The 10,144-nt window shown below is 63.6% G+C and overlaps 1 protein-coding gene across 6 annotated transcripts in view; it reads right to left on the minus strand.

Moving 5' to 3' along the window:
- Positions 1 to 10,144, minus strand: part of SBF1 (SET binding factor 1) — a 62,813-nt gene extending 52,669 nt beyond the window's left edge. For all 6 annotated transcript variants that reach the window (XM_071418425.1, XM_071418426.1, XM_071418421.1 and 3 more), the window contains exon 1: positions 9,956 to 10,144. In XM_071418425.1, coding sequence (XP_071274526.1) covers positions 9,956 to 10,010 — 55 coding nt within the window. In that variant the 5' untranslated portion in view covers positions 10,011 to 10,144. The remainder of the gene's footprint in view (positions 1 to 9,955) is intronic.

Raw genomic sequence — 10,144 nt, forward strand, 5'->3', positions numbered from 1 at the left:
CTGCTCAGCCCAGCCCCAGCCCGTGGCAAGGCTGAAGGCAGCCATTGTCAGCCCTCAGCTGGGCCCTGACAGAGCCACTGTGTCCGAGGGACAGCGGGGCCGTGTCCCCACAGCTGCGGCCCGGCCCTGGGTGCCCACAGCCCCGCAAGGGACAGAGCAGCAGTACCTGCCTTGGTCCCAGCCCTTCCCCGCCCCTGCACAGCTCATTCCCAACGGTTCCAGCCCCTCCCTGCCCCTGCACAGCTCATTCCCAATGGTCCCAGCCCTTCCCTGCCCCTGCACAGCTCATTCCCAATGGTTCCAGCCCCTTCCCAGGCCCTGCACAGCTCATTCCCCATGGTCCCAGCCCTTCCCTGCCCCTGCACAGCTCATTCCCCATGGTCTCAGCCCCTTCCCTGCCCCTGCACAGCTCATTCCCAATGGCTCCAGCCCCTTCCCTGCCCCTGCACAGCTCATTCCCAGCCCCTTCCCTGCCCCTGCACAGCTCATTCCCAATGGTTCCAGCCCTTCCCTGCCCCTGCACAGCTCATTCCCAGCCCCTTCCCTGCCCCTGCACAGCTCATTCCCAGCACTTCCAGCCCCTTCCCTGCCCTTGCACAGCTCATTCCCAACACTTCCAGCCCCTTCCCTGCCCCTGCACAGCTCATTCCCAGCTCCATCCCTGCCCCTACACAGCTCATTCCCAACACTTCCAGCCCCATCCCTACCCCTGCACAGCTCATTCCCAACACTTCCAGCCCCTTCCCTGCCCCTGCACAGCTCATTCCCAGCTCCATCCCTGCCCCTGCACAGCTCATTCCCAACACTTCCAGCCCCATCCCTACCCCTGCACAGCTCATTCCCAACACTTCCAGCCCCTTCCCTGCCCCTGCACAGCTCATTCCCAGCGGTTCCAGCTCCATCCCTGCCCTTGCAGAGCTCATTCCCAGTGGTTCCAGCCCCTTCCCTGCCCTCAGAGAGCTCCTCCCCAGCTTTCCCCGCTGAGGGACACAAAAGCTGGCAGGTGAAGGTGTGGATGAACACCCAGCTGGCATCTCCCAACGCCTGGCTGGGCATCCTGACGGGAATTTGCTGCAGGGCTGTGACTGCAGGTAGCTCAAAAACACCAAACACCAGGGCAAGGTCCTAAAAGCAGGGTAGAGGCTTTCCCCACATAAAACAGCATCATTACAGCAGTTTCTGAGCAGAGCTGACTCAAAATCAGGGAATTGTTTGGGTTGGAACAGCATTGGGTCCAACCATTCCCCAGCACCGCCAAGGCCACCACTGACCCTGTCCCCAGGTGACTCCATCCCTGTGCCAGGGCTGCCCAGCCCTTTCCAGGAGGGAATGCCCCAAAATCCACCCTGAGCTGCCCTGGCCCAGCCTGAGGCCGTTCCCTCTGCTCCTGTCCCTGTTCCCTGGAGCACAGCCCGATCCCCCCGGCTGTGCCCTCCTGGCAGGGACTTGTGCAGAGCCACAAGGGCCCCCTGAGCCTCCTTTGCTCCAGGCTCAGCCCCTGCCCAGCTCCCTCAGCCCTCCTGGGGCTCCAGCCCCTTCCCAGCTCCATTGCCTGCCCTGGACAGGAGCACTGGGAGGTTTGGGAGGGACAATGTGCAGGAGGCCACTGTCACTGTTCCCATGGATGCAGGGCCAAGCCCCTCAGAGCATCCAGGCTGGGATCAGAAGCTGATCAGACCAGCAGAGCCCCAAGCCTGCCCTGGGGAGGGTGTGACAGTGACAGTGGCAGTGACAAGACACAAGAGGCCTTATCTGGGCCATCAGCAGCCCAGGAAGGCTGGGCAGGAAGGTGCTGCAGAGCTCGTGGAGGAGCTGCTTTGCTGCACTTCCTGCAGCTGCACCTCAGCTGCACACACAGCACGGGCGGCTCCTCCTCCCCAAAATCCCCCTCGTGCTGCCACATCTCCCTCACACAGCTCAGGCACACCAAAGTGACGTGTGAGACTCTCTGCATCCCGGCGAGGAGGCTGCAGGAGCTGGGGACGTGCGGCTGCTCCCTGCCAGGGGACACGTGGCACTGGAGCCACTCCACAAACACAAAAACCTCTGGAACTGCCGCGGGAGGGAGGGACAGGCAGGGCCCCACTGCTGCTCCCCCCTGCCCCGACCCCCATCCACAGCCTGCCCCTAAACCAGTCCCCAGCCCCTTCCACAGGCTCCCACCAGCCCCTAAATCCTTCCACAGGCTCCCACCAGTCACAAACCCCTTCTCAGGCTCCCACCAGTCCCCAAACTCCTCCAGACGGGTCCCATCAGCCCCTAAACCCACCAAGAGGGTCCCACCAGCCCCCAAACACTCCAAGAGGGTCCCACCAGCCCCCAAATCACCCCACAGGGTCCCACTAGTCACCAAACCGTTTCTCAGGATCCCACCAGTCCCCAAACAAACCCCCAGAGGGTCCCACCCATCACCAAGGACTCCCACAGGGTCCCACCAGCCTCCAAACCCTCCAAGAGGTTCCCAAGAGTCACCAAACCCTCTGAGAGGGTCCCAGCAGCCCCCAAACTTCCCCAGAGGATCCCAGCAGCCCCCAAATCACACCAGAGGGTCCCACCAGTCACCAAGGACCCTCTCAGAGGGTGCCTGCAGCCCCCAAACCCTCTGGGCCTCCCCTGGCAGCAGCTGCCACCCCGGGCCGGTTCCCAGGAGCAGGAATTCCCTGCCCTGAGGCCAGCAGGCTCTCCAGCTCGCCTCTGCCACAAGAGCAGCATTTAGTGGTCAGGAGCTCTGGAGCCACAGGAGGAACAGAGCAGCCCTGGAGGCGTCACCGCCGCCATGGCGGAGAGAGGTGGCAGAAAAGCTCCTGCAGATCCCAGCCAGCCCCACGGGATGGTCCCTGCTCCCCCAGGGGAAGCAGGGAACCAAACCGAAGGCGTTCCGGGGGTTAACTCCTCCCCTGCAGCCCGGGCAGCTCCAGGGCACGTTCCAATGGGGTTTGTTTGTGTTTTTAGCGCCCATTAAACCGCAGCTGCTGCTCCAGCCCAGCACCGGGAAAAGGGAACTGGCTGCAAGGAAAGGCTTCAGATTCGGGGAAAACACGAGCTGGGGTGAGAGAGAGCAGAGAGAAAAGTGCTAAATCCTCACTGGCAGCACACAAAATACCAGCAAGAAATGGGGTGAGGATCTGGGTACAACACCTGGGTTAGGGCTGTGTGCTCACCTCACCTTCAGCCACCTTCCCAAAACAGGGACTGCCACTCTCCAAGGAATGCCAGACACCATCCCTGGTGAGAGCAGCAGGGAATTCTGGCAAGGAAACCCAGCTGGACACAGGAATGTGTCCAAGGGGGAGAAATGACCAGCCCAGAGCTGCAGCTCTGATTTCCCTGCCCAGGGGCTGCTCGAGGTCCAGCCTGATCCATCCCACACCGATAACAACAACATGGAAAAGGAGGGCAGACAGGGGTGTCCAGGGCAGGGAACAGAGCTGGGAAGGGGCTGGAGCCCCAGGAGGGCTGAGGGAGCTGGGCAGGGGCTGAGCCTGGAGCAAAGGAGGCTCAGGGGGCCCTTGTGGCTCTGCACAAGTCCCTGCCAGGAGGGCACAGCCGGGGGGGTCGGGCTGTGCTCCAGGGAACAGGGACAGGAGCAGAGGGAACGGCCTCAGGCTGGGCCAGGGCAGCTCAGGGTGGAATCAGCAGGAATTTCCCCATGGAAAGGGGCTCAGGCCTTGGAACTGCCCAGGGAGCTTTGGAGTGCCCATCCCTGCAGGGATTTAAAATCCTTATGGATGTGGCACTTGGGGACAGGGTCAGTGGTGGCCTTGGCAGTGCCACAGATGATTGGACAGGATGGGCTCTGAGGGGTTTTCCAACCTGAACAACTCCATGATGAATGTTCATTCCAAAATGAATCTCTCCCCATCCACAAACACACCCCGGTGGAGCTGGAGGAGCTCAGGCTCAGCTCAGGCTCAGCTCAGGCTCAGCTCAGGCTCAGCTCAGGCTCAGCTCAGGCCCAGCCCTGGCACAGCTCTGCCCCTGTCACTGCCCCTGTCACTGTCACTGCTTGGCCTCCAACTCCCACGTGGGACCTGCAGCCCACAGAGCTGCTCCTCCCGGGCAGGAGTTCAAAGGGAAGGAGAGGAGGATTCATGGAGCAGCTGGGATCAAAGAGCTGCAGTTCCCAGGCCTGGATGCAGCTGGAAGCTGTGGGGGCCGGCGGGAGGGGTGACCCTTCCAGAGGCAGCCAGTGGTTGCACATGGAACCAGGGAATCCCAGACTGGTTTGGGTGGGAAGGGATTAAACATCACCCAGTGCCACCCTGCTTTGGCAGGGCCACCTCCCACTGTCCAGGCTGCTCCAGCCCCAGTGTCCAGCCTGGCCTGGGGCACTGCCAGGGATGCAGGGGCAGCCCCAGCTGCTCTGGCAATTCCAGCCCAGCCAGGAATTCCTCATTGCCAAGATGCCATCCCTGGCTGCCCTCTGGCACTGGGAGCCATTCCCTGGGTGCTGTCCCTGCAGGCCTTGGCCCCAGTCCCTCTGCAGCTCTCCTGGAGCCCCTGGAATGTGCTGGAAGCTCTCCCTGGATCCTTCCCTTCTCCAGGAGAGCACCCCCAGCTCTCCCAGGCTGGCTCCAGAGCAGAGGGGCTCCAGCCCTGGAGCAGCTCCAGGGTCCCTCTGGATTTGCTCTGTCTCACATCCCCACCTTTCCCAAGGCCGGGCACGTGGGTGGGAGCAGCTCTGCACGTGGCAGGGCCATTCCCAGCCTCTCTTTCCCTGTGCAAATATTGACCCAGCAAACAGCTCCAGCACTGCTGCCAGCCCCGGGGGCTTTTCCACAGCTGGGATTTTGCTGGACGCTCCCAGAACTCAGCTGAGTCAAACCCTGAGTCACTGGGCCACGGCCACGGACGACGGTGACACGGATGGGTGCCACCAGGAGAGCTGGCATCCAACCCAAAACAGCTGGGACAGCAGCAGGATGAGCCCTGAGAGCCCTGCCCTGGCCTGCAGATCCAGTCAGCTTCTCCCACCAGGAAGCAGCCTCAGGAGCACCTGGGGAAGGGCAGGATGTGTCCTGTCTGTGCCCTCACTGCTCACAAAGAGCAGCCCAAAGCCTGCCCCAAGCACCTCACGGAAAGAGGCAGCCCCGAGCACAGAGCAGCTTCCTCCTGCCACCCCAGCCACCCACGGAGCTGCCGAGCCCCAGGCCGGTGTCTGAGGAGGGCACAAGCGCGGGGCGATGCTGCTCCCTGAGCACGGAAACGAGAAACCACCGGGACTTCCCAGCAGCCACAGCATCCTCCGCAGGCAGCCCAGCACCCATGGGACACCGGCACCCACGGGACACCCACGGGACACCCACGGGACACCGGCACCCACGGGACACCCACGGGACACCCACGGGACACCCACGGGACACCCGCGGGACACCCGCGGGACACCCGCGGGACACCTGCGGGACACCGGCACACACGGGACACCGGCACCCACGGGACACCCACGGGACACCCACGGGACACCCACGGGACACCCACGGGACACCCACGGGACACCGGCACCCACAGGACACCCACAGGACACCCACGGGACACCCACGGGACACCCACGGGAAACCCACGGGAAACCCACGGGAAACCGGCACCCACGGGACACCGGCACCCACGGGACACCGGCACCCACGGGACACCGGCACCTCCTGGGACTGCACAGGGATCAGTCTCGGGATGGGCACCATGGGCAGGGACCCCAGAGCCCCTGCAGTGCCACCCCTGCCATGGCAGGGACACCTCCCACTGTCCCAGGCTGCTCCAGCCCCAGTGTCCAGCCTGGCCTGGGGCACTGCCAGGGATGCAGGGGCAGCCCCAGCTGCTCTGGCAATCCCAGCCCAGCCAGGAATTCCTCATTGCCAAGATCCCACCCATGCCTGCCCTCTGGCAGCTTAAATCCCCTGGAATATCCCAAATCAATCCCAAGCTGAGTCTTGGCTCCAGTCATCCAGGTCATGCCCATCCAGTGTTCCCTTACTCAAAACTTCCAGACTCCTTCAGCCACAGGGTTTGGAATTGAGCTGTCCTGGACTCTCAGGGTATGGGGGACGCACAGAGAAAACCCCTCAGATCCCGAGGCAAAACCAGGCACAATCCCAGCTCTGGGCAGCCGTCATTCCCAGGTAAAACCCAGCACAATCCCAGCTCTGGGAAGCTGTCATTCCCAGGTAAAACCCAGCACAATCCCAGCTCTGGGCAGCTCTCATTCCCAGGTAAAACCCAGAACAATCCCAGCTCTGGGAAGCTCTCATTCCCAGGTAAAACCCAGCACAATCCCAGCTCTGGGAAGCTGTCATTCCCAGGTAAAACCAGGCACAATCCCAGCTCTGGGCAGCTCTCATTCCCAGGTAAAACCCGGCACAATCCCAGCTCTGGGAAGCTGAAGGAAGAGCCAGGAGAATAAAACCCATCCATTTCCAGGGAATAATGTGAGCAATCAGCACACAATAAAACAGACCCTGCCATGGAAGGAGCTGGTTCCCACTGCCTGGTGGTTCCCACTGCCCGGAGCGTTCACCCCACACTTTTCCCTGGAGCCCCTCTCCCATGGAGCGGGCTGGGTGCCTGGCACAGCAGAGGGGCACAGGGACACTGTGCCAGGCAGGTGATGTGCCCATGCTCTGCATTCCTGGACACGTCCCCCATGGCTCCACAAACCAGGAAAAGCGTCTGGATGCCGGCCCTGGTCCTGGACAGCCTGTGCAGCCAGAGCAGCTCAAGGCCCCGCTCCACAGCCAGAGCCAGAGCCCTTGAGAGAGTTCAGAGCCCTTTGGTGCCCCTGTCCGAGGAGCAGGACATGGTCCCAGGCCCTGCAGCACAGCCCCAGGTGACGGGGATGAGGCTGTTCCAGGACACCCCAGGAGCACCCAGTGACCCCAGGGAAGCCAGCACAGCCTGCTCCAGCATGGATCTGCTTTCGGCTTTGTTCCCACAAACTGCACTGAGCCACGGCAGCATCTCATGGAGCCAGGCTGGGAGGGAAGGGAAGGATCCAGGGAGAGCTCAGAGCCCCTGGCAGGGCCTGAAGGGGCTCCAGGAGAGCTGCAGAGGGACTGGGGCCAAGGCCTGCAGGGACAGCACCCAGGGAATGGCTCCCAGTGCCAGAGGGCAGCCAGGGATGGGATCTTGGCAATGAGGAATTCCTGGCTGGGCTGGAATTGCCAGAGCAGCTGGGGCTGCCCCTGCATCCCTGGCAGTGTCCAAGGCCAGGCTGGACACTGGGGCTGGGACAGTGGGAGGTGGCCCTGCCATGGGTGGCACTGGAGGGGCTCTGGGGTCCCAGCCCAGCCTGGCATTGTCTCTCTGGAGATGCTGCAGAGCCACCTCACCTCCCAGCACCCCGCCAGACCTTTCCCTTTCACATCCCCACTGCAAACCCCTCCCTGCCCGACCCCAAACCCCACAGGCACTGCACGCCCTGGCAGTGCCGAGGGGCTCATCCAGCCCTGGTGCAGCTCAGCCCAGCTTTGTTTACAGGTGAGGCTTACAGGGATGGCACAGCCCAGCCTGGCACAGCCCAGCCTGGCACAGCCCACGGCTCTGCCAGAGCAACCCAACCTGTACAGCAATTAGTCACCGGCAGATGAGCGCCGCTGCCCTTCCTCCAGCATTATCTAAGCAGGGAGGGGGGTGGGAAAACAGAGCTGGGAATGCTGCCAGCCTGATCCCAAAAACCACAGAACCGGTGTCAGTCCAGCCCTGGGGACACGGCTCGGACACCTCCAGCCTGGCAGGACAAGGGGTTTGCCTGGGCCGGCACAGAGAGGCCACAACTCCTGGGTGCCTCATCCTGCACAGGCCACTTCTGACGGGGCCATCCCAGCAGCCAGGAGGGTTGGACTGGTGTCTGGGACCTGTCCCTTCCCAGGGGAACCTGGATCCATCTCCCCACAATATCCTGGAGCCATCCCCTCCCTGCAGAGGTGAGTCAAACCCAAAATAAAGGGAATATTTACACCAAAGGAACATAATTTGTTAAGTGTGAGCTCTTCCCTTCCCAGTGGCACAGAATCATGGAGTGATTTGAGTGGGAAGGGAACAGAAAGTTCATCTTGATCCACCCCTGCCATGGCAGGGACACCTCCCACTGTCCCAGGCTGCTCCCAGCCTGGCCTTGGGCACTGCCAGGGATGCAGGGGAAGCCGCAGCTGCTCTGGACACGCTGTGCCAGGGCCTGCCACCCTCCCAGCCAGGAATTCCCTCCCAATATCCCACCTAAACCCGTTCTTCCTTTTGGCTGTCCCACTGCAGCCAAGCACATCACCTCACAGCACCATCCCTGTCCCCCAGACAAATCCCAAATGACCCCAGGCACACGTGGGACATTTCTGCTCCCTGGGAAACTCAGGCTCTGGCAGTCACAGCAAGGAGCCCCAGGCCCCTGATCCCCACCAGCCACCAACCAGCTGACAGCACCAGCTCGAGGGTGCAGGTCCCAGCTGCAGCATCCTCAGGGAGGAGATGAGGAAGAAGATGCAGGAGGAAGCACCTGGAGGCAGGACAAAGGGGGTACAGCCACCCGGCATGGCTCCTGAGAGATGTGGAAGCTGGTCCCAGATGGAATCCTGGAATCCCCCCTGCATCTCCCACCCCAGCACGGTGTGAGCCATGGGATGAGCTCCTGCCATGGGAATCCTGGAATCCCCCCTGCATCTCCCACCCCAGCACGGTGTGAGCCATGGGATGGCAGCTCCTGCCCATCCCAGTGCCCGAGGACAAGGGGACACTGGGGGAACACGACTGCAATAACGGCAATAACAACAACAGCAAAACACCAAATTGACAGCACACCAGCAGAAAGCCCTGAGGGAACACCAAGCTCTGATCCAGAGCTCTGCTCTCCAGCATTCCCAACACACACCTCACTCCTCCTGCCCTCCTCCAGGGACCCCGGCATGGGGCTGGGATCCACCCTGGGATTGTGCATCTGAGCCCCATCAGCATCCCCTGATGGACAAACCCACAGCAAAATGAGCATTCCCCTTCCCCAGCTGCGAGCACAGGCATGGAACAAGCCCAGCCCCAGCCTGGGAGTGTGCCAGGTGGGAAGAGACACTCGAGAGGGGGGTTCTGCAGCAAAGGCCTCATTTCCTGATTTTAGGGCACTTCACCTCCTCTGTGACGCTGCCAAAGCTCGTTTACCCCGACAGCTCTGGGGGGAGGAACCAGAAGGAAACACGATGGGAAGAGACCCTAAAGCCACAACAAGGAACACCCCACAACCACAACCAACAGCATCACCTGACAGCAAGCAAGGATGCGAGAGAGGACAGGGAAACTGTGGGACATCCCACAGATCTGGGGGTCAGGAGCGTCTGAGGGAGGGCACGAGGACCTGCCCGAGGGGGCAGTGGGTGCCCGGAGAATGAGGCTGGGGGTGCAGCCCCCCCTCGCAGGGAATGGGGCTGGGGGCACAGCCCCCCATCCCGGGCAGGGTCGGTGGGTGCCCACTGGAAGCAGGACTGGGAGCAGCCCGTCCCATGGCCGGGGCTGAGATGCGCAGGGGGAGCAGGCCGAGGATAGCAGTGCCCCCCCAGGCGCAGCCGATGTTTCCGGAGCGGTGACAGCCCGCGCACGGCGGGGGAGGGAGACAGACCGAAAACACCCAAACCGTGAACGCGCCGAGCCGCGCAGGGGCGGCTCCGGCTGCCGGGAGCTTCCCGGGGGCCGCTCAGAGCGGCTTCACGGCGGGCTGAGAACGGCCCGGTGCTGCCCGGCCCGGCACCGGCCACGGCCCCGCGGCCCCGCCACGGCTCCGCACCCCCGGCCCGGCTCACCCCGCACGCCCGGGATGGCCCCACAGCCCCGTCCGGGTCCAGGACCACCCTGCCCCGCCAACCCGCACCCCCGGCCCGGGCTCACCCCGCGGCCCCAGCCCCGCGCCCACCGCACGGCCCCGGCCCCGCAGCCCCGGCCGGGGCGGCCCCGCGCGGGCCCGGCCCCCCCGCGTCCCTCCGCCGCTCACCGCGCTTGCCGGGGTCGTATCCCACGAGCACGAAGTAGTCGGCCAGGCGGGCCATGGCGGCGGGGGCGGCCCGGGCCGGCCCCGGGAGCCCCGCGAGGCCGCGCTCGGCTCCTCAGGGCGCCGCCGCCCGCCCGCGCCCACCGCCCGCCGCCGCCGCCATCTTGGCCCCGCGCGCACCGCGCCTGCGCC

The sequence above is a fragment of the Agelaius tricolor genome, unplaced genomic scaffold (assembly GCF_023055355.1).
Source record: "Agelaius tricolor isolate 1412-34295 unplaced genomic scaffold, bAgeTri1.0.p SCAF_86, whole genome shotgun sequence".
NCBI classification, from domain to species: Eukaryota; Metazoa; Chordata; class Aves; order Passeriformes; family Icteridae; genus Agelaius; species Agelaius tricolor.